Genomic DNA, 23,942 nt, shown 5'->3' on the forward strand with positions numbered 1-23,942 from the left:
ATTGAAGAGCCTGCTTGAAGTAATCGACTTTGCTTCTCAAGATGAGATACGGCTTTGTGACGATTTTCTCAGTGAAATGGTCTCTCTCTTGAAGAGGGGCGGAATGGATGTCTCAGCTAACTTCAGCATGCGGTCAAACAAGGGAAGTCAGAGCGGCTTTCATCGACGGGGATTTCCCCGAAGTGTGCGTTGGTTTTAGCTCTGCACCATGCGGGGAAGCTTTGCAATCTCACCCCCAAACTGATCTGCAGCGAGATTTAGCTCGGCGCTCGTTTTACGCTTCGGAATCGCACGAAAGTTCTTGCAGAAACCCAAGCCACGTGGGAGCGTCATCAATGTGGGACTTCATCACCTCGATCCTTGTCTGGTCCATTTGGTCTAGCACTAGTGCAACCTTTGATGGTAATGCAAGGCAGAGGCTGTGTAACACGCTCATTCTTTGGTCAAGGGTTCTCGAAGCATACCGCAAGTATACAACGTGGGGTATGCCATATGATGTCATCTACAACTGCCAAAATTGGCATCTTCACAGAATTCCAATGGAAGTAATAGAGGAGGAAGATGACTGAGATTCAGGGCCGTGTTGAAATATCCAGCTGTCCCTTTACAGCCGTCTCGATGTATACTGATTAGGCGCAAGTCCAAACGGAATAAAAGAGACAATCAAGAGCTAAGAAGAAATTAGTTGACAGAGTGAACTTTTTCCATAACCGAGGAACGTTGATGGAATAAAGAGTCGATCAGTATTGAGGTGGCTCTTGCTCCCGCATATCGACACCATGTAGAAGCATAGCAAAAGGGAGGGCAAATCATCGTAATTGTCCAAACCTTTATGGCAAACATATCGAGAAACTCCAGTCTGTAAACTGGAATTTCAAACGTGGTTGGGACTTGCCCAGATTATAACGTCCTTTATTATCTGCGTCATTCTCTTCCTTGTCTCTGATTCCTCCATCATCGCCATTTCTCTGGGCATCCTGCTGTCGAAACCAGAGATATTGGGGCACACAGGAGCAAACCAGGTCAGGGCCTTGAGCAGGAACAATGTAGGAGACAGCAGGGAAAGCTACGGGGGTTGCATACTCTAGGACAACGCTGAGCAGCCTCAGCTCTGATGTCACTGAAGATGAAGGATCACTAGGCATAAACAATCCTGGTCTTAACACCCTACCACGAGACCAAAACGACACTTGAATTCCGTCGCACTTTGCTTGGAGCAAACGTTTGGAAAAAGGACCACTTCTTAGCTGCCAAGTCGACAGTGTGACTTCAACAGGAAACAATCATTACCCGCCTGCTCTCTTCGGGTCGTGTGCCAAGTGCTAAACCGGCCGTTAGATCTCACCCCTTGCTGCTGTTATTCACCGCGCAGCGGCTGGAGAGCGGCTGCCCGCGGAGTCCCAGTGCATTCTATATACATAGTAGCATTGGAGTGCGTCCTCGCCGCAGGTGAGGATGCCCTTTCGTCCAATCAGCCGCGCTCAAGGAAATTGTCTCTTCCAACAAATGGAGATAGCAAACAAACTATTTTGAACCGCACCAGCCACCGTCAAATCATGGATTCCGCCAAATCCCACAAATCAGAACCCAATCCTTGACTGCAATCACAAAGTGGCCTTGCAGTATTAACCTTCAAGCCCCCAAGATTCAGTTGCTTTGGCGTTAACAGTGGCAGTCCCGGTTCCGCATAGCATGTCTTCTAGATTGAGGTTATGCCGCTACGAATCGCCGATCCAAAGCCACAAGGCTGACAAGCAATCAGAAACCCAGTTGCATCGAGAACGACTTGGGTCACTTAGTTAGCAGGGCTACACTAGGTAAGAAATGATGTCACAGATCGATGCTTCCGCTCCGGCAAGCATGCCACACACTTTTTCGAAGGCTGCTGCATTAGGGGCTATGGGGTCATTTCGATGCATGGATGATATGCGGGTGCAATAGCGAATTCTACGCAACCAGCACAAAATAGGCATTTAGAAGTACACGGCCAAGGCGGCAAGTGATGTTGACTCCCAGCTCGTCCACGAAAGGCAACTCTCCACCGAAATGAAATACTTCTACCTAGGCATCAGTCAATGTTGATTGCGCGTAGCTCACATGCGACAGTCCATCTGATACATGATTGAATATAAAAGCTCCTGGAGATGAAGCGGTTCAAATAGCTCCTTCTTAGTTATTCCAGCAGATACGTGGCTCATTGGTTGAACAATGAGTATGCTTTCCTCGATCTCTGGCACCCCTCATATCAATGAGATCATTGAGTTTTTCCATCATGATCTCGTAATCTGGGCTTTCAAGCTTGTAGTCTTCGGTTTTTCATTCCTTCTCACTTATCTCCTAACTTACATCCGGTTTGTTATTCAAACGTGGAGTCTGCAGGTCTCTGGAATATATCCATCACCCGTTCCTCCGTATCTTGTACCTGGACTGGGGCATACATACTCCATTATCTTCAATGCCGAAAGGTTTCTTCGTCCTCTCCAGTGAGAACCTTTCCCTCGCTACCATTTAGTCAAGTTACTTACTGATATTATTAATAAAATGAAAGTTCAGAGCCATGTACTTTCGCTCTCCACGCCCCTGAGCCCAATTCTCCATGTTCTTCCTGGAGAAGGGGTGAGGTCACTGTTTAGGGCACCAAAAGACCTTGTGCCGGTTCGGGGGACATTCGACGCTCTGAAAGTCTTCTTTGGGTTGACGCCGGCGGACTACCATGTCTTCAACAATGAATATATATCGGCTTTGGAAGCGAAGAAAGGCAAACAATACTCGACCTCTCATGCAGACGCGTCGAGACCGATCATGGAGCTCCAGCGAAATGATTTTGTTACATTCTTGCATGGTCAAAACCTGAGGCTTGTCATGGACGGGTTTTCATTCAACCTCGGGCAACTGTTTCGATCTCATGATTCTCATGTTTCACCCTCAGAGCCGGTAAATCTTCCAGACTTGTACGTGTTCTTGCCGGATTCGATATTCCGAGCCGAGATCGAGGCACTCTACGGCAAGCACATATTCACTGTCTGTCCTTCGTTAAGTGAAGACTTTTGGGCTTTTTCATGAGGCGCTTCCTGTCATCTCGCGAGGTAGTCCCCGATGGCTCTATCCCGCACAGTACCAGTCTAGGGATAAGGTGCTTCACAACCTCGGCAAGTGGAGGAGATAGTGCAACTCCAGCCCCTACAAAGAAGACGAAGAGCTCGGAAACGCAGTTTCAAACCCCATCTGGGGCACGCATTACATGAAGAACATGGTGCGGCGATATGAAGATTTGGAGCTTTCAAATGCAGGAATTCCAAGTGTACTGCATGGCTTCTTATTCGTGTAAGTGCTTTGCACATCCTAATAGTCAACTATGTTTTCTCTAATGTCCATACTACAGGACAACGGCAAACTCGATACCAGCAGCCACGTGGATGGCCCTCCATATCCTCCTTGATAAACCTCTTGTTTCACGGTTGAGACAAGAGTTGCTGAAGGAGTCCGAGGCAAAAAATGCCCCGATAGATTACACTGCACTGTTGTTGGCTCCGCTACTTAATCCAGTCTACCGTGAAACGCTTCGTCTGTCTGCACATTGCGGGACCCATTGGCCGCAAGGTGTTGAGCGGGGGGGCCCGCCTCCGCGGAGGCTCGCTGCCGGCTCTCCAGTCAGGGGCCACCAGTTTGTCTGCCAATTGACTTGGAGGACTGAACGAGTCTGTGTGGAACACTGCCCGACAAATCAACGGGCGTACTGAGTATCCGGTCGAGTCTTTCTGGGCAGAGAGGTTCTTGGAATACACCGATGACCCTAGAAGTGGTCCACTCCGGAAGCCTCCATCAACCTACGCAAATACGATTGGTACCAGTCCAGTAAAGCCCTTTCGGGATGATTCAAAAGCTAGGTTGCCGGACCCTGCGGCTCTTCGGGGCCACTTCTTCCCTTTTGGCGGCGGTGCATGGAGATGCCCAGGTGAGATTCTGGCCAAGAAAACTATTTTGGTGACGGCTTTTTTACTGCCGAAAGAGTTGGATGTTTACATTTTCGACCCCATGGATGCGGCTAAGGCCAGTTCGCAGCATCGGATGATACCCTTTGGAACGCACGCCTTCGACAGGAAAGTTCCTATCCGGTGTTGGAAGAGATCACAAGTTTGAAGCGTATTATTCACCTCTTGTTTATCTTGTCAACTAGACATTACTGCAATACTTCCCGCTATCCTAGACTATAAATTACAATAGGTCTTGCTGGGTCTATGTTGTCATTGATTGATGTGGTCGCTTCCCACACATTGATGAAACATCAGCCATGGAGCTTCTAATTATGTGGCTGTTTTGTTGACGGCTGACAATGCTCCTTCAAGGTAAAGCTTGTCGATGGCTGCGGCAGCAGTGACATTGTCCACTTTGAGATTCAGCCAGAACTGGTTAGTGACGTTTCTGTCAAAAATCCACTCGTTCGAACCATTGGCATAGACGAAGTTACGGCCATTTTCGTTCCCGTATTCAAACACCTCGCCGAGGCCCTGCATTGCGTACAGAACCGTGAGAGGGTCCCACGACTCGCGAGGTCTGTAGAAGTTGTAGTAGATGTACGCTTGGCGAACTGGGTCCGATGCCGGACCCTCGGCGAGGAGCTTGCTGCCCGACAACACAACGCTTCCCAGCTCTGTGCCGCAGAAAACCATTCGGCCCTTCCAGTTGTTGACTACATGTGCCGTGCGAAGCGGGTTATCCCCGAAGAAGTTGAACTCTCTTCCCGACGGGTACCCACCTCCCATCACGACCAGTTCGGAGACTTTGCTCGCGATGAGCGCGGGTCCGGTAAGGTTGGAATACGCATCGGCGGTGGAGTTGAGCAGACCAGAAAGGTTTTCGAAAAAGCCGATCGAGACAATGGTGACGGGCTCATCTGCCTCGGCTAGAAGTTTACGGTAGAGGGAAACAGCATCCCAGGCGTCTTCTGCAGCCCCGAACGGAATAGAGCCCCCGGAGAAGTGGTAAGAGATCTTGCTTCCGTACTCTCCTAAATCGTACGAGAAGGTGTCGAGGAAGCTCTCGTTGGTCAATGGCCGGCGGGCTCCGATGGGAACTGAGGTCAGGCCATAATGAGCAAGGATAGCCGACGTTGTAGTGACGGAGTAGGTCGATGGATAGTTGACATTGACGCCTAGTATGTTTACGTCGCTAGAAGTTGCAGCGAGGAGCAACGCGCCAGTGTCACTAGAAAACGCTTTAATGTCAGAATCCCGCGACCTATGAGGAGTTTAGAAGTTCAGACTAACTCGCAATCGCTGAAAATGTCGGTATCAATTATGATGTTCTTGCGAGCTGCCAAAACAGATTGCAGTCCCAGTGCGGCCACAGTGGCTCTGATGATTGTTGAGGAGACCATCTTCGCAGAAGCCCTCAACCCGCGTCTTGAATGAGTGGTGATGAAGACCTGCCGAAAAAAGTCCGCATCATCGGTGGCAACCTTGCAATATTTATGGATTTTGTTTACTTATCGTTTCCTATCTCCGTCCCGTGCTAGCCTGTCAACGCTATACCTTGGCAATGGGGAGTTTTAGTGCAAATTTTATGATTAAATATTCTGCCCCACCCCACTATCTCCTAATATCGGAGTCGAATCCCGGCTTCCACAGCCCGGGACCCCTTCCCTCCGGCCTGCCGCGTCAAGATAAGAACATTGACTGCAGACGTTGGCATTGGTTCATCCAGTAATTATCTCTATAGGTATATATATTCTTATATACTTACTACTATTATTACCTTTACTATTTATTGAGCTCTTTGTTATTACTTACGTTGCTTTACTGCTTTACTGCTCTACTGTTACACTTTACCTTTACACTACGTCACTTTATGTCACTATTGCAGCCTGGCTCCTCCTGCTAGATCTGTAACGGCTAGTGGGAGGGCTGTGTTAATAACAAGTAATATAAGTATTCCTCTTTACTAGCTATTCAACCTTGGTTAGCTACTATAGTATTTACATAATTGTAAAATATCTGTATTATATAGTGTTTACTCCTGATACGCATATTTAGACCATTGACGGATAATGTTGCCGAATTTCCAAAGTACAACTGAAACTGGCATTAGGGCAAAACATATTCCTCCCAGGATGGAGCCACCGACACTGATACCCAAGCGGACTATTAACAGCTTTCCTAAGTACGGAAACCCGGCTGCAAATAAAGACCGAATGAAATTATTTATAGCCAAAGCGCTATTAGCATGCTGGAGATAAACCTCAGTCAGATAAAGAACGCCTGACATGAAACTCAAAATGGCGCCGGCTCCGATTAGCACGCCGGAACAGATCTGAGCGACCGCTGACACTTCAGGGAATGAAGTCCACGAGAACCAGAAAGTCCCTGTCTAGTGTCAGTATAACGAGCTTGGCCAAATTGATGGCTCTAATCTTCACGACGTACCTATAGGCAAGATGACAGAGCCCAACATCATAGGCGGTAGCCGCCTTTCCGGCACATGTTCTCCTGTCTCGGCGAAACGAGGCCCGACATGGCAAATGCTGTGTGCTCCTAGAGCGATGCATGCAACAATCACGCCAGCCAAGATGCCTAAAAAGGCCAGGCTCGCGTCGACAAGCGACCAGCCCCGAGCGACAACAAAAGCCTGGGGATACAGCTCAAAAGTCAAGTAGATGATGCCATAAACAAAGCTCATATAGATTGTCACCATCACAAGCTTCTGCTGGTCAGCAAAGTGCACGCCAGGGAGGTCGAGGATACGACTCACGATGGGCTCAGAACCAAACATTCGCAGTGGTTTTGTCAGGTACTTATCTGCAAACACTGACAGGCTGTATTCGTACTCTTGGCCAGGCGCAGAGATTGCTTCGTTTCCCGTTTCCTTACGAAGTCTCTGTGCCATACGCCGTAGTATGATAGTCTCCGACGTCTCTGGTGTAATAAGAAAGGCAGAGATTCCAACACCAACTGAGCTGATCAGTGTGATCCAGATGGCCCATCGCCATCCCAGGTGCGCTGTTACAACGTTACCAACGATGGGACCCGCCGCGGGGCCGCAAAAGACTGCCAGACTAAAAATGGCCGTCGCAATGCCACGTGACGTGGGTTCCGTGAGGAAATCCACAAACATGCCGCTCATAATGGCCAGGGTAGAAGACCCTGCGATGGCCTGAAGTAGCCTGGAGATGAGAAGTGACGGAGCGGACCGTGACACAGCGGAAACAGCTTGAAAGATGCAGAAGAACACGTATCCAGCCCACAGCGGCCGTGTCTTACCATACAGTTCAGAGGCCGGACCCCAAACCATAGGGCCGACTGAAAAGCCTAGGACATACAGACTAATGCCTAGAAGTGAAACGTCGGCCGACATTTCTAGTTCTGCCTGAACCTGTATGATAAAGCCGCTGAATACGCTGCTTGAGAAGGATACCATAAATGTAGCCAAAGAATTAGTGATGACAATAGCCCACTTCCTGACCGGCGACCAATTTCGTGGCCTAGCTCCGTCCTTTGGTCCGTTCCAACAGACAGTGACGGTGCCGGCGTTGATTTCAGTATCGACTGGGCGACTTTTGCGGTTCTTCAGACAGCGGATCATCCAAGTCCGCGTCTCCTTTTTCTCCGGATTCGTCATGAAGTACGAAATCATACAAGATAAGGTATAATGAGTGAGATTTCAGTAGGATGTTAACACAAGTATAAAACGAAGGAATCGTACTGGAAAGTGACCTTTACTCTTTGTAACCAACTACAAATGACAACGTTCCGAGAGAAATATACCTAGCTAAGACCGGTATAGACTAGTATATGTGATATTAGTGTGATAGAAAAGAGAGAGGGTAAGGCTAGAACTACCCAAACAAGCCAGATGTACGTAGAAAAGGTAGACGTCTATATGTGGTTAAAGAGAAGTAGTTTAAGTAATTTTTAAAGGTTACTCTACAATTCCATAGAAGATATAGGCACGTACTAGGGTTAAATTGTTTTCTGTATACCTCGTGATAGATAGAGATTTAACTTTTCTAGCTAGCTCAAAATTTAAATATATGTCTCAACTTTCATGACTTGTATCATACTGTATCCTCTCTGCGAATTAGCCTACCGCTAATTCTCAGTCTAACGACAAGGGGGAAAGCGGCTGCCCAGAGGCTAAGTCTATCATAGAAAGCCATTAACCCCCTATTCACCACACCTACTGCAACAATTAACTTTAAAAACCTCAACTAGCTGACTAACCCTGTTTCTGCTAGTACGTCTTTCCCTATCTGGTAGCCGCGATACTCCTTGCTGTTAGCCTGAGAATTAGCGGTAGGGCGATTCGTAGAGAGGATACAGTAGTGATTAATTAGGCGTCTTAGGGTGTGGTTGTTGAAGTGTGGCAATTGGACATATAGGTCAAAGCGGGGCGGCAGTGTTGCCGTCATTGATTGGATGGATTTCCCCACTCAAAAGTGGCAATTTGGATGACAAATACACTGGTTGAAAGGCCACGAATTCAAGGCCACAACCACGGCGAATTCGCGATAGATACACCATCAATATACGCCCAATTGAACAGGGATAACCGCCGTACCCACGCACTTCAATAGTGGTCGGCCGCTGCTCATGAGGAGTGATTAGTGGCCAGGGGGGACTTTTCGTTACTTGTGCTACCCTAACTTGATGCTTGCTGTACTGCCGAAGTGGCTTAGCCCGTGGCTAGCTTACCGCTTACTTAAATAGTCAAAGGTTTGCGATAGTGTATCTTCCTCCTCTAACCTATCAAGAAGGTCCTTTATAATTTGCCTTGTGTACCTAACACTGCAGAGTAGATATATATATGTTTACCTTTGTTATTATGTAGGAGCAGCAAAGTGAGGCAATACCGTTGTATTGGCGATAACTGTGATGTGAAGCTAACTAGGAGTGGGCTGCCCGCAGTGGGCAGAGGCTGGCCGAGAAGGAGGTAGAGGTGGGTCACGTGACCCATGGGCTCCTCCACCAACACTCCCCCTCAGGCTCTGCTAGCCTACTCCCGCATATCGTAACAATAGTAGCAAATAACTGCCTAACCTTAAATCCTCTAAATCTAAGGAGTTTTTAAAGTATACAATAACTTTAGTAAAAGGCTAGTAATTTACCTATTAGTCTAGTAATAATTTATCTATACACTAATAAGCCTACGTAATCTATATAACCTATTATCTATATAGTCTATCTATATACTTATATAACCTATTAATCTAATTTATCTACTATACCTAGTAGTCTAATAAAATCCTTATGTTTATTTAAGGCTAGTGCCTTTATAAGGCTGTTAGTAGCTATCTTAGTACTATAAATAAGTTAAAAGGTAATATTCTTATAGGTGTAAACCTCTTAGATTATCTATTTATATTAGACGTTAATACTTTAAGTTTATACTTTATTAAGGGGATTTATAACGTTAACTATTATATTAGTATTATTAGTAAAGAGGATAATTAGAGTATCTAGTAGTTAGCTAAGGAGTTATTTAGTATAGTAATAAATCTACTTTATAGTAATTACTACTAGCGTAAGGTTAATAAACTTTACCTTAGTAAAGCTTAAAGTAATAAAGGTCTATTACTTAGACTTTTAGGCTACTAGTAAGCTAGTAAAGTAGATAATATAACTACCTATAGATACCTATAATAAGTAATTATTAGTAAAAGAAGTATCTACTATAGCGTAAAGGCTAACGTTAGTAAAAGGGTTAAGTTTACTAAATAAGATACTATAATAAGTAGTGCCTTTAAGGTAGTAAAAAAGGTGCTTAATAGCTACCTAATAAGCAGGTAATAGGCTAGCATTAGCCTAAGAGAGCTTACTAACTACAAAAGTAATATCTAGGCGTATACTAGTAGCTAACTAGTTAAGGCAGCTAGTCTATTTAATATAGAGCTATTAGTTAGCTTTAGTGTAGTTATCCTTACTCTAAGTAACAGGAAGGTCCTAGTTAGTAGGTAATAGGGTCTTAACTAGCTAGAGGTTAGTATAACTAAAGTAATAAAGTATACCTTTAGTATACTTATGTTAATTAATATAAATCTTGTTAGTAGTAGAACGCTAGATCTAAAAGCTAAGAAACTAAGAGGCCTTGCTAAGGTCCTTTAGTAGGTAGACCTTAGTAAGTATATTATATATCTTCCTAGTTAACTTAGTAGTAGGTGTAGCTACTATATTATTGTTAATATATATTAAGGCGTAGGTATTAAGGTCCTTGTTATAGAAGAGGTAGATCTCCCCTTTAACTAGCTAAAAGCTAATCTTCTTTATTTTACCTTTAATAAGTATAAACTACTATAGTAGTAACTTATATAGACTATAGAGGGCCTTTTAGAGTAACTAGACCTTATTATTAACAGTAGTATAACTAGTAGGTTATTTAACGTAAACGTTAGTGCTAATAAGAACAGGGTAGTAAAAAAGGTAGTATTAAAGTTATATATCTTATACTTTAATTTATAAAGAGTAATAATAGTAAAAAAGAGGTAAATAGTAGTAGTAGTAGCTATAGCTATATATACCTCTTATAATAACTAATTACCTTACTTAAAGTTACTATAGACTACCTATTAGGCCTTAAAGTGTATAATTTTATTATTTATATTAGTTTTAATATTAAATACCTATTTACCTAGTAGCACTTTAGCTCTAGTTAGAGGGTTAACAAGGGTATACACCTCCTTATTATTAAACTACTAGATCTTAGTATTATAGGCCTATTTCTAATAGTGCTAGTGTAGGCCTTCTTTTACCTTCTTAAAGGTAGTAGGTATATTATAACTAGTAGGTAGTACCTTTAATAATATAGCTACTATAAGGGTACTAATAAAGTAACCTTAACTATCTTAGTGTACCTAAATATTAGCTAAAAGATATACTTTTTTTTATAGTTTTAGATGCCTACTATCTTATAATAGTAACTAGGTAGCTTTACTATACTAGTGTAACATAGGTAACTAGTAGTAATATACTTAGTAGTAAATATAGTAGTAGGGGCCTTAATAATAAGGTCTAGCTTATCTTCCTCTATAACAAGAGGAAGATAGTTAGCCTTTTGTTAAATAACCTTATAAAACTTATTATTAGTAAAAGTATTATCTTATTTATTTAGTTATTTATTTATAGGCTATTTATTAGTAAGTAATAAGGTAGGTATAGTAGTGTCCTCTAGGGGTAAAGTTATATAGGTAGTATTATTAATATATTTACTATTAATAGTACTACTATTAGTTTAGTTAGCCTACTAGTTTTATAAGGTCTTAGTAACTAGTAGGTAAGAATTAAGGACTTAGCTAGGAAACTAAATCTAGAGGTTAGGCTTATTAAAGAGTATATTATAGTTAGCATCTACTAGGATGTTTATATTAGTAATAAGGTAAAGAATAGTCTTCTTTTTCTCTTTATAAAAATAAACGTTATAGTAATAGATAACTTACTTTTAATTAAGGATATAGATATAGTAGATATAACTATATAAAGAGCTATAGCTAATAAGGTAACCTTTTATTATATAGGGTTCTATTTTTATAGAATAAGGGGGCACTTACTACTCTTCTTATATATATATATAATATAACTAAAGGTGTAAAGGTGTTTAATTTAAGGAGGTTCTTAGTTAGTAGCAAGGTTAAGCTTATAGGTAATAATCTTATAAAGGCTTATTTTACCCTTAGTTAACTATAGCAGGAGGTTAAGGATCTACACTGTAGTATTAAGCGTATAGTCCTAGAGATCCTTTAGTAAGCTATTATTAATAAGTAGAGTATAAGTAGCCTTTACAAAGGTGTAGCTAGTATATTTAATTACGCTATTTATTAATAAAGTATAAGCAGTAGTTAGGTAAAGTTAAGTGCCTTTAAAGAAAAAGTTATAGAGTACTTTCTTAAGCTTAGGTATATTATTATATATTTAACCTTTAATTAAGAGACCTATTATATTAGTAAATATAGCACTAAACTTCTTAATAGTATTAAGAATAACCTTATAGTAATAGATTTTTAATAAAGTAAGCTAGTAATAACTACTATAATAGTTAAGAAAGTAAAAGGTATATTATATACTAAGTTTAGAAAAAGGTTTAACCTTAATAAGGTCTAGATAGATTTCTTTACCTATAAGGGTAAAAGATAATAGAGTATTATAGCTAATAAGCTTTATAGATTTAGCTAAGTAGTAGGCCTTATAGTAAAAGTTATTAATCTTTACCTACGTAAATTATATACTTACTTAACAGTAGGCCTTAATAACCTATAATAGATAGGTGTAAATAAGTTAGTAATATATTATCTTAAGGGTTAGTTAGTACTTGCCTTTAACTATAGCTAATCTAAGGGTAGTTACTATAGGTATAGTTAGGCTATTAGTTATATAAAGGATATAGACATCTAAGATCTATTTAACAGTAGCTAAATAGGCCTTAGATTTAGTGTTAATAATATAAGTAGTAGTATAGTTATATTTAATACTTACTTTATATAACTTACCTAGGCTAAGAAGGTTAGTTAGGCTAAGAGGGCTATACTTAATATCTTTAATAGTTTAGTTAATAGTCTAAGTTAGGTTAGCTAGATCCTTTGTCTAGAAGAAAATAGTACTATTACCCTCTAGATATACCTAATTACTATTTACTATAGTAAAAGGTTAAAGGTTACTATAGACTATATAGGATATAAAGTAGGTTAATAAGTTAAATATAGGGTTAAAGTAGCCTAAATCTAGTATAATATTAGAGGTAGTAATAACCTTGTTGTTAATAGCTATATATACTGTATAGCTAGGCTTTATAGCTAGGCTAGTAATAGAAGAGCTACTAAGAGCACCTAAGGCTCCTTTAATAAAAATAGAGGTTAATAATAAGTTAAATAATCCTTCTTTATAATCCTTGTTATAGATATACTTAGTTATATAGGTAAAAAGGGTATTATAATAAGGATAATTAGTAAAAACTAGCTCTAGGTAAGTAGTCTAGTACTTTATAGTAGGGTAGTTTTTTTTATAATAAAGGCAAAAACTACTATAGGCAACGTTCTTAGTAGGAGTAGTGCCCTAGTTAGCACTAGAAAAGGTTACTATTAAATTAGTAGTGTTCTTATAGTATATAATAAGTCCTATTTTCTATTCTTTATCCTAGGCAAAAGTGTAAATAGTCTTAATAACCTTTGCCTAGGTAAGTGTCTTATTATTATTAGTGTAGTGCTTATAGGTATCTAGTAGTTATACCTTAAAGTAGTTAAGTATAAGAATAGCCTAATAGTAGTTAGAGTTTTTACTATAGAGGCTAGTAATATAGCTTTAGAGGTATTAAACCCTTATAAGGGTATTATAAAGGGTTTTATAGTCTTAGGTACTACCTTTACTAAACTTATTAATAAAGGTAGTAATAGTATCTTTAGATACCTTAGGGATAAACTTCTTAAGTGTTTTTATAAGAGTATATAGGTTACTATTATTAACTTATCCTATGTTAAGAAGCTTAATAATTATAAGGTTATAAGTGCTAATAATAATACTATAGGCAGTATTATATTTATTCTCCTAATTCTTATACTTATTAGTGTTAATTACTAGTTAAAGGACTTTATAGTTAATATATTTTTTAACTTTAGTAGTATAAAGTAATATATTAACTAGGACTTACTATTATAACTAGTTTAACTCCCCCTTTAGCTTAAAAATAAACTATATAACTATTTAGTAGTTAACCTTATTAGCTATAATAGTAGTTAATTACTTATATAAAGGAGGATAATGTAATATAGATAAAAGTCTCCCTTAGACTACAGGTAGCCTAATAATATATTAAACTTTATATATTTCTCTTATAGGATAAGGGGTATATTTAAATTATTATATAAATTACTACTTATTATTAAATATCTAAGTAAGAGAGGATATAGGTAGAGGTAAAAGTAAAGTAAGAGTAATATTTTAAGTTTATTACTTATTATTATTATAAGGCAACACAACTATAGTAGACAGGTAGTTAACAGTAATATAGGCAGCAACTATAACGTTTTATAGATATTACTATAGACTATTAAAAAAGTAAAAAAGAAGGGGCAAAGGCAGCTAATTAATTAATTATAAAGAAAATTAATTAGTATTAACCTAGGCTTTATAACCTATAGAAGCAGTAAAGTAAGGTAATACTGTTGTATTAGTAATAACTGTGATATAAAGCTAACTAGGAGTAGGCTGCCTACAGTGGGCAGAGGCTGGCTGAGAAGGAGGTGGAGGTGGGTCACGTGACCCATGGGCTCCTCTACTAATATATTACTAGTAAAGTGCTTATTAATAACAGCAGTAGTTCATAGCTAATACTGTAGATATAGTAGTAGCAGTAGTAGTTCTTACTACTACTACAAGAATCTTTTAGTAGTTATCTATAACTACTTGTTATTGTTATAGGATTTACCTTACTTTAAGCACTTGAGGCTGGCCACTAATCACGCTAGCCACTAATTCATAATGCCAAGATTAACAGCAGAAAAGCCTAATTTGAATAATGCTTTCCCTCTTTTGGTGGTAAGTTGCGATGGATTCAGAAAGATAAATTGCATAAATCTGACTTTCTAGTTGCAGCAAGCATCCGGGCTCGGATACCCCTCCGGAGGGGTTATGCACGCCGGAAATGCCCCCTGGCCACTAATCACTCCTCATGAGCAGCGGCCAACCACACCCTTAAAAGGCGTAGATAGCTAGATAGCTTTACAACAGAAGGATAATCTAAGAGTCACTTATTGTAGAGTGGATTACAAAGTTATCTACTAAAGAGCTATAGAAGGTAATCTATTTATCTAGAATCAATGTCATTATATCCTGTAGTTATAATGTTGTCGGTAATTAACAAAGTGGGCCTGAGGTGAGCTGCTTACTTGGTGACTATTCAGAGTAATCACCTTATCTCTTAATCACTTCTCTATTGTCACGTGACCTTCTCTGGTTCTTCTGTTCCGGCCCTTGTCTGTAAGCGCCGTGGTTATGTATACATCAGCTTGTCTATCCCCTGGTTCCGCCGTGGGCTTCGTTCTAGGTGGTTATGTTAACCAACACCCTTCTGGGTCGTAACACTAGTTGCATTATCGAAAAGCAGTCCGATGCCCTCGTATCTTGTGACACATCTCCAACTTTAAAGCTACGTAGACGCGCAAAAATGATCGGGAAAAGCACCGGAAAGTATGTATGAGTCATGATAACATATTTAATATCGTCCCACACAGATCTGTAATTATTTCTCAGACCATTCTCAACAAATCACTCCACTCCTCCCCTCTTGTCCTCAGACCATTCTCAACAGATCACTTCATTCCTCCCCTCTTGTTGTCAGCAGTGAGCATAAAACACTGCGTCTCAGGTGGCGTCCCTAAACACTGTTTTGTCGTTATGTAGTTATGTATATCGTCAACTTTACCCAGCCTAAAATTCTAATGAGATCCTGAACGCTGCCACTGGAGAGTACCTTTGGACCCCTCTTCGCCGTTTGAGTTGGTTCTGTCGATGTAGACTTATGGCTAACTATTTTGGAGCATAGATGCAGTCCTAAGGTTAGGGAGCCATGCTTGTGGAAAAGTGTGTTTCAATGTACCGGCATAATCATAGACCAGATCGGCAATTCCACCTCGACGAAAACACTCGGAATATCACAGTCGCGAGAAGAGGAGTCAAAAACTGCTTCCAAGGTAAAGGTTATCACGGCAGAAGGGTTTATGTGGCAGCTCAGTGGTCAACAACGATATCAAGCTTTCATTTGTTTCACTCATCAACTATCAATCGGCATTTACCACCCGGGGATCGTTCTAACATGCAGCTTCCACCCGTCCAAAATCTTAAAAAGTGTCAAAGCAAAGTTGTCGCCAATTTCGGTACCTTCATCTGAGCCATTCACCGGGTCCAGAGGCAAGAGCTCATAGCGGCCGATGTAGGCGCAGATGACACAAAGCAACTGGTCACGGGCGTACTGTTCGCCAATGCATCGCCTAGGCCCTCCCCCAAAAGTCATGAAGGAATACGGATGATCAGCGCCGCCAGTAGTAGGAGTTTTGACCCAGCGGTCCGGGTTGAAAATACGGGCGTCGCGGCCCCAGTGTCTGGGGTCACGGTTCAGGACCCATGGCGAGAAGACCATCGTTGTATTCTTGGGGATGGGTACACCAGCAATCGTGACAGGTTCGATACAGTCGCGCCAAAGAAGACCGTTGACAGAATGGTAGCGGAGGACCTCGTTGGCGACAGCGTTTAAGTATGGCAGGCTGCGCAGATCGGCCTGCCCTACCCGTTCGGTCCTAACATAATCATAGGGCGATGGTATGTTCGCCCTGATCTCGTCACGGAGACGTGATTGGACCTCCGGGTGTCTTGATAGAAGGTGCATCGCCCAGGTCGCAGTGCCTATCGACGTTTCGGTGCCCCCAGAGATCATATGGACGCCCTCTTCAATGAGGTCGGCATGTGACAGCACTCCGGATCGGACTGCGTGCGTGAGGATGTCTGTGGGCCCCTGCGCTTGCTTTTCACCTTCACCTTCAGCGCGCTCATGTTCTTCAACAATTTCCCGCATCATATCGTAGAATAGCCCCATAATGCTTTTAATGGTCCTAACCGCACGCAGTGGTATTTTAAGTGCAATCTTTGGCCCAATAATAGACGCTAATTCGAGTGTCAATTGGCCGTGGCGCGTTGTTTTGAACATGTGTAGGAATGCGCGGCCAAACCTCCTTCTTTTGTCCTTGGAATGTCGGGCATCAGACTGAAGCTTGCTTGATGCCATTATCTTGATGGTATCAAACTCCACATTGTATCCAAAGTGACCAATCATATCGATACTGGCTGCAGCTATCGGTATTTGAATCGATGTGGCACTGGCAAACGAGGCTTTCGGGCTGCCGGCCGGAGCAAGATTGTTATCGACAACAGTGTAAAGAGGAATTGTGTTGAGGGCTTTGATAGCGGTTTTCCACAAGGTAGGGAACCAGGCCCTCAGGTTGGCCTGGTTGAAGGCTGGATTTAGTCGTTTGCGGACTTGCTTGTGCTCCTCCCCTTCTAGTGTGAGCAGCCCACGCCCCGAAATGAGTTCCGATAGAATAGACTGGAGCTCGGGTTTAACGAATTTGTACGGTGCCACAGTCAAAAATTCTCTTGCGGCCTCTGGGCTCGTGATGAACACGCGTTCTCGGTTGTAAAGTCCATGATACTTGATGAGACCTTTGTTGGGAATTGTGTCGATCCAGTGCTCAATCTCGGGCAATCGGGGTTCGTGAAGCAGTCTGGTCCAGATAGCTCCTTGAGAGGGTGACGGAAGATTTCGGAAAGGGCTGAAGAGATGGCGTACGTGCAGATAATAATAAAGAGAAAATGCCACCAAGGCGGTCAATAGAGATATCAGCATCGTAAGCGACAGAGCAAGCATATCCGGTTGTTGAAGATGTGAATGATAATATAGAATATGAGAAATGGTTATTTTCAGAAAAGAAGAAAAGTGTTATGAAATGCCGAGTAGATACGGTAGATTGTAGTAGTAAGCCTAAGCAAAGATAGGAAAGAGGCGAGAGGTTACAGCTAGAAAGATAGGTCGTTCTACAGAGGAATCTTGGTGTCTAGAAATATCTTGAAAGTCAAGTACCTAAGTTGCTTCAACACTTTTATCTATACTGCTAACATATTGTTAGTTCGCTTGATATCTCAACTTACTCAGGGTGTGTAATAAGGTTTACAAAAGCCTAAAAAAGCATAAGACAATAGTGATATAGGGACTAGACATGATGAACTTACTATACGAAACAGAAACTACTTGTTGCCTCTCCAATCTTCAACGTAGTATTGGTTGCGAAATGCAAAATCACGCTCTGAAAAAAACTAAAAGAGTTTCTCCTCATGAACTCTAATTTGATTTGCTGCACGAAATGTAACCGTTGATACGTATCCAAAGCAGTCTAGACCCTCGTAAGGTCGCACAGGTACACGATAATACCTTTCAGAGCCGGGAAACATCCAGCATGACTACCATGGGCAAGATCCGCTTTCTCGCTCCACCTGCACATACGACCCGCCCTCGCCCCCTTACCCTCTACACAGATATGACTCAGTCCTTGGTATTTCTAGTATACTATAGGTAGAAAATTTACTGCGTAGATCGAAAGGTAGATAGATAGTGTGTTTGCGCTGTAAAGCGGAGACGTTGCCCTGCCGCGGCCCTCTCTTAAAGGAGACCTGGGCTAGTATAGATGGATAGACTCTGCGGACGCATTTTGCCCTAGGATTGACTTTCAGGCGTTAAATTGGTATCATCGGTCGTCTCACTAATAAAGTGTATCCTTTGAAAGAGAAAGAAGAAAGAGAGGCACTCAAGGGTAAATATATATCTTAGGAAAGGGAAAAAGTAAGAAAAGGAGGTATTTCCCAGTATTAACTCAACCACCCTGCTTACCGCACAACCCCGCACCCCATCCAACCCATCAGCACCACCATACCCGTCAACATCATCCATTCTTCCTCGTCCCTACCACCCACCCAGATGCAACTTTCTGCTTCACTAAATAATTCAGATGCGCTGGATTCGTCTGTGACATCCACTGCTTCGCCAGCCTCGATTTGCGCGCGTCGACTAGCCTCGATATTGGCGAACTTCGTGTTGGGACTTAGCTGGACCTTTTTCCTCTTGCTCTGTCGCCGCGTATCTAGCTAAGATCGCAGTTCCTGATTTTCATGCTCCAAGACTGCTAGTCTATAGGCCATTTCACTATATCCCTTTTAGACCTTTCTACATAGGTGGCAGCGAGTGTAGATGTCATGGGTATCTTGCACCAGTTAGTAATATAGGTGTATCTGATCCTCTAGATCAGCAGGCTTGCACAGGGTCAACCATAGGACTGCAGATACAGCTTCATCCCACTGCTGACTTCATAGCTGTCTGTCTGGCTGACTGGCTGGCTGGTTGGCAGGCCGTCTAGACGTCGCATTAGATACAAATGGACTAGATTACGTCTGTATTGTCACGATAACCTCATGTATTTCCACCTTCTGTAACAGCCCTGTCAGGTGCTGTTTCACGTGCTGTTTCACATTCACTTCCCTATATATAGGACCTCGCTTTCGTTACTTCCACTTACATAGAATTAAGCCTTTTGGACCTGAATCCTCATATGCCCTGCTGTGTGCTCTAACTCGTGACATGTATCACATTGACTGGCCGTAGCCCAGTTGAATTCCAGCCACTTCTTATGATCTAATTAATCAGGGCATTTAGACACGCCTTTCTATAGCAGTCTAAAAAGGCCCTTTTGCCAACGACGCTTGAATCGCTATATGGATCTAAATGCCCTAGACTTTTCCTATAGGCAGACTTCGAAGGTCTAAAGACTGACGGGTCTAGAGGCTGGAGGACGTGTGATGTGTGTGGCGGTAGAAATAGGAGGTGTATAATGTTCTGGAAACATCGCCATAGAAAGTCTGTTGTTGTATGGCTGTGATGGGCGTCCAGAACCAGCAGTCTGGCCTCGTTAGGCTGGCTGGGGGCATTCTGAGGGATTCAAACCTTATTCAGCTACTCAAGGGCAGTCTGATCAGTCGTCCAGCCATTATCTGTAGCTGTAAACTGCCATCCAGCATAGGGCTGGAGACTCAGAGGGAACCACTGCTGCTGGACTGACTTGCCCTTATAGATAACAAGGGGATGCAACGAGCTACCAGCAGTCGAGACGCATTCGATCAGCAATACCCATGCCCACGATCCAGGCTGATTTTTCTGGACATATCTGGCCTCTACAGAGCCCAAAACTAGCCCGTTTCTCCCTTTGCACTCGAGGATACCGGTCTCATCCATGTTCCATCTATTGGCTGGCTTGATGGCCTTGACTGCTGACAGTTCTAGGCAATGGAACCAATCCTGGATAATGTCAGTAGATGCCCCATTTATACGCCTTGAATCAATTGCCCTGCTTCTCTCGGTCTGGATAGATGGGTTTCTGCAGAGGAATCGCCACATCCACTTCCTCCCAAGCGGTTGTTGCACATCACCCAGCATACGCTCAGCCAACCCTTTGACTTGTTGATGGGTAAATGCCAATCCTAGGGCAGACTAGGTGCATATCTATCCAGCAAGTAAGTCTTTTTGGGTGCTAGAGAGCCGTTGCAGCCTGGCAAAGGCAGTATCCCTAGACTGCACGCCATTGAGACAATTGCAAAGGGTAGCCTCAGGGAACCCCCATTCGCGGCCAGCCTGCCGGATCCCATACCCATCTGCGATAGCCTTTAGGGCTTGTTGGGGCTCAAAATCGGTATACTGCTTCATCGCACGATAAATAGGATATCCTGAAAAGATGGCGCTGTTTAGAGTAGAATAGTAAATGTTGTGGTGGTTAGAAATGAGGGTTGTTAGTAGTGATGCGGAAGTTTCGGGATGCGCGGGGTGTTGGGTTGCGCGGTGAGTGGGGCGGCCGAGTTACTTATTAAGCTTATCAACTTCTTGGGGTTAAACACCAGGGGTAGGTAAAGAGAGAAACAGGGGGAAAGGTTAAGCTCTAAGTTCAAGTATAATAAGGGTGTTGCAATGTTGACCATCGCCAATCCATCGGAGCTACTGTGCTGTCGCAATGCCTTTACAACATTATACAGCCTTATAGGGATCTAAATAGAGCTAGAACATCTATTAGTCTAGTGCCTACCTCCTAGACCTACTATAGAGACCTACATATCTATAGGTTAGACCAGGCAGTTTAGAACGTAGATAGGCAAGCTGTTTTCCTATAACTTTGTATAATTAAATAAGTGTATCATAATAATAGTGTATTAAATACAGTATTATCTTGTCTAAATAGTAAAGACGTTGAGGGAGATCTAGAACCTAGATTATTATATACTAGACCATGTATTCTTTACACAAAGATATTCTAGGAAACTTGTTGCGGATCTAATTTAGTAAAATTAACTAATTTGTAATGAAATTATAGTTATAGCTAACTAGGTATAAAAGGCAAATTGCAACCTAATTTATAGACGCTTAGACATCCTAGTACGGCTAGGGTAATACCTGCTGCTCAGAGATCCGTGCTATGGAAAGCAGGTTGTAATTCAGCATGTCATTAGTACAGTAGGAGTTTCTTATTTAGAAGTCAATGAAGGGATTTAACTAAAAGCATTATGCCCCCAGCCTAAAGGATTCTCCATGCCCCCAACCTAAGTTTTGAGATATAGGGTTGTCAGAAGACTAGGACAACTTCTCATCATCATCCCATGTGAGAAGCCGGTCAACTCGGTTTAACTCTTCATTAATGAGCCGTTCTTGGTTCCAGTTTCTCCTTTCAAAAAGTCGGTTTGAATAGGCATGGTGCCTCAAAAGGAAGTCAGGACGCCATTCACTGTCCCCAATCGACTTTTCAACCACAACAGCAACCTTGAGCCTGACCGAAGTATCTCCCTTGTTGGAGACAAGCCATGCCAGTTTGTCCATGATTTCGCCAATCTCGATTTCCTTATTCACACATCGATCAAGCCGATCAATAATGATGTAAGTCGTACCTGGGTTCTCCAAGTTCAAGACCACGGCGTTCAGGAGCTTGATGAGCATTTCCAACTTCAGTTCCGTGGATTCGTTCTCACTGTAATTACGACTGTCGATTATACTTCGAAATTCATCGCTCTTTTTGCGACGGACGTCTGGTCTCTCGCCCAGAATTTGTGAAATGATTGATGCGATGACAGATGTTGCCTCGATATCTTGAGTTGTGTCGTCCGGTTGACAAGAAAAGAATGTAATATGCTCCTTCTGTTTTCGCATCCCTTCAGCGATGTATATGGCCGCTGGTGAAAGCCAAGAATGAGAAAAACCTGTCAGATAACGCCCTTCCCATACCGCTCTCCCACTCAGGAACAGGAGGCATGATTCTTACGCTCTTTTCCAATAATGGAATTCGGTACATGTCTCAAGGAGATGGGGGTGCATTGAACAGAACAAACTCCATGGCCAACTTGGTGAATAAGCTTGGCAGTTGGGGAACACTTCTTTTAGAGTCTTTTTGCATAGGGAAGCTTCAAGACTCTGAGGGCAGCGTTCGACCTAGAGGGCATCAGCGGGCCTTCGACCAAACGGATTATTTTCTCACTCTCAACAGCTTCTGAAACTTCCTTAGTCTGATTTCGTCTCTCTCCTCTTCCTCTTCTTGATGTTTGCGCTCCATTTCTTTAAGCTTGCGCTGCACTCCTGAGGAACATCGGGTTGGTTACTGTATTTCAAGACCTCAAACCTGAGCACGTAAAGCAGATCTTCAAATACTTCCTTGACCAACCGGGGCATGCCTTAATCAAGGAAAGAGCACATATCGACCAATATATTCACGTGGTCGCTCGCAACATTGGTCTCAATGGTCGACAGATTCGCAACGTGGTTTATGGGGCTGCAGCAAAAGCCAGGACTAACCTATGGAAGGATAAAGGCGATGGCAGACTGTCTCTCCAAAACTTGACAGACGTTTGCAACATGACTCCGGATTGCCAGGACCAACTAAAGGATTATGTGAGAAGCCAGAGGTCTAACAATGAAGCTCACGTGCAGTGATACAGAATTCTAGTAGTGGTTATAAATAGTAGGTCTTGTTGAATGGACTCTCGTACATGCATGTACTCTCAAACGTATAGGGTGAATCAACTTGTATTAGGTAGCTGAACAAGTCTACTCTAGTGTTGTCGTACAAGCAGTTATATACTGCCTTCGTATGACTCGAGTCATTCGGCTAACTACAAAGTATGAGCCCCTCCTGACAATGACTAAGGGCCGAGTATCCAGTCTGTGCCCTTTAAACCTGAATCATGAATCATTTATGGTTGACTAACTAGTTGTTGTATAATCATTAGTATTAGAATTCTAACAGGTCTTATATTTTATAGATGCTAAATCTTAAACAGTAAATCTTGTTTTAATTCCTTAGGCTATTACTAACTAAATAGACCTTGTTCCTTAAGACACTCCTTTACCAGTGTCGTTAGTAGGTGCTAACAGGAGCTTATAGGTAGCCAGTACTATCCTATAATACTAATAATATAATTTAGCGTCTTTTCTAGTAGCTTCTTGAAGAAGCTCTTATTAATATTATATCAGCTGTTAGGTACTATAGCAGGATAAGGTAAAATCTTAAAGAATAACTGGCATAGCCCTCCTGGCAGCCGTTGCGGATCTAACAGGTCGAATAGGTAGGCTGCAAGTTCTGGCGTGCAAAAGTCTACAGTAGCGTCGCAAAGCTATACAGCAAACAGATGTAGCGTAACAGAAAAACAGTGAAGCAAAACAAGAGAGCAAGTACGAGCGAATTAATACAAGCAGAATATGGGTATAAGTAAGTTAAGGTTAGGATTCTTGTCCCTCCTCATGTAAGTGCACAAGGAGGCCGTCTAATATACCTAAGCGCATGTGACAATCCTCCACTGTAGGCCATTAGCTTTATGCACCTTGTTGACTATGACAATAATTCTCTTAGAATTCCTTAGGCTACTATAGACTAAATGGACTTTATACTTTAAGACAATTTACTAACCCTAGTTGTATAGTTAGTAAGTTGTCATAATGTGAAAGAAGGCGTTGATTGCTGCCTGCAATTAACGGCGTCGTTTTTAGTGTGACATAAGTACTAATAGGTAATTATAGGTCGTTTATACCACTAACTAAGCTAATATATCTTTGCTTATTATTCCTAAATTCAAGTTCGCTAGGCACCTTATTAGGGCTCCTCTTTTGGCTGCAGTCTTCTAATGATTTCTGTGGACTGCCCCGCCAGCTTTACTATGTTGTTTCAACAATGGCCCTTATACTTATCGGATACGGGGCTAGCGAATTGGACTGTGTAATGGCTGGATATCTTTTCTACTGTTATGAGGTATACTTGGCTCCTACATGGTCGATGTTCTGTGCAACCTTTCCTGTCTTGGCAAGGAATTGTTTCCCTCATTTAACACCGCAGGATCTATATC

The 23,942-nt window shown here is 42.2% G+C and overlaps 7 protein-coding genes across 7 annotated transcripts; 4 read left to right on the forward strand and 3 right to left on the reverse strand.

Moving 5' to 3' along the window:
* The first annotated feature begins 16 nt into the window (after nt 1–16).
* Nucleotides 17–650, forward strand: LY79DRAFT_160284 (uncharacterized protein). Its single transcript, XM_060551137.1, has one exon. It carries the CDS (start codon nt 108–110, stop codon nt 567–569), a length of 462 nt encoding a protein of 153 aa, XP_060415355.1. The 5' UTR covers nt 17–107; the 3' UTR covers nt 570–650.
* Nucleotides 651–2,214: 1,564 nt separating this feature from the next.
* On the forward strand, nt 2,215–4,140 carry LY79DRAFT_589302 (cytochrome P450; the record flags this gene model as incomplete). The annotated part of the gene is given in 6 exon segments (XM_060561018.1): nt 2,215–2,483; nt 2,556–3,021; nt 3,065–3,165; nt 3,178–3,324; nt 3,383–3,564; nt 3,689–4,140. The coding sequence occupies 6 exon segments, from the start codon at nt 2,215–2,217 to the stop codon at nt 4,138–4,140; spliced, it is 1,617 nt and encodes a 538-aa protein (XP_060415356.1).
* A 10-nt stretch (nt 4,141–4,150) lies between these two features.
* LY79DRAFT_549949 (inosine/uridine-preferring nucleoside hydrolase) lies at nt 4,151–5,516 on the reverse strand. Its single transcript, XM_060557522.1, has 2 exons — nt 5,268–5,516; nt 4,151–5,205 (listed from the first exon to the last, which is right to left on the reverse strand). Exons 1-2 carry the CDS (start codon nt 5,375–5,377, stop codon nt 4,305–4,307), a joined length of 1,011 nt encoding a protein of 336 aa, XP_060415357.1. The 5' UTR covers nt 5,378–5,516; the 3' UTR covers nt 4,151–4,304.
* A 479-nt stretch (nt 5,517–5,995) lies between these two features.
* Nucleotides 5,996–7,902, reverse strand: LY79DRAFT_549954 (polyamine transporter 2). The gene is made up of 4 exons (XM_060557523.1): nt 7,836–7,902; nt 6,748–7,780; nt 6,423–6,696; nt 5,996–6,362 (listed from the first exon to the last, which is right to left on the reverse strand). The coding sequence occupies exons 2-4, from the start codon at nt 7,627–7,629 to the stop codon at nt 6,010–6,012; spliced, it is 1,509 nt and encodes a 502-aa protein (XP_060415358.1). The 5' UTR covers nt 7,630–7,780; nt 7,836–7,902; the 3' UTR covers nt 5,996–6,009.
* A 7,863-nt stretch (nt 7,903–15,765) lies between these two features.
* On the reverse strand, nt 15,766–17,373 carry LY79DRAFT_513011 (cytochrome P450; the record flags this gene model as incomplete). Its single annotated transcript, XM_060554445.1, has 1 exon — nt 15,766–17,373. The coding sequence occupies one exon, from the start codon at nt 17,371–17,373 to the stop codon at nt 15,766–15,768; it is 1,608 nt and encodes a 535-aa protein (XP_060415359.1).
* Nucleotides 17,374–18,435: 1,062 nt separating this feature from the next.
* Nucleotides 18,436–18,902, forward strand: LY79DRAFT_549957 (uncharacterized protein). Its single transcript, XM_060557524.1, has one exon. It carries the CDS (start codon nt 18,499–18,501, stop codon nt 18,667–18,669), a length of 171 nt encoding a protein of 56 aa, XP_060415360.1. The 5' UTR covers nt 18,436–18,498; the 3' UTR covers nt 18,670–18,902.
* Nucleotides 18,903–21,306: 2,404 nt separating this feature from the next.
* LY79DRAFT_578775 (uncharacterized protein) lies at nt 21,307–21,663 on the forward strand (the record flags this gene model as incomplete). The annotated part of the gene is made up of 1 exon (XM_060559975.1): nt 21,307–21,663. The coding sequence occupies one exon, from the start codon at nt 21,307–21,309 to the stop codon at nt 21,661–21,663; it is 357 nt and encodes a 118-aa protein (XP_060415361.1).
* Nucleotides 21,664–23,942: the final 2,279 nt, after the last annotated feature.

This window comes from Colletotrichum navitas (assembly GCF_030913465.1).
Source record: "Colletotrichum navitas strain CBS 125086 chromosome Unknown LY79scaffold_21, whole genome shotgun sequence".
Lineage (NCBI taxonomy): Eukaryota > Fungi > Ascomycota > Sordariomycetes > Glomerellales > Glomerellaceae > Colletotrichum > Colletotrichum navitas.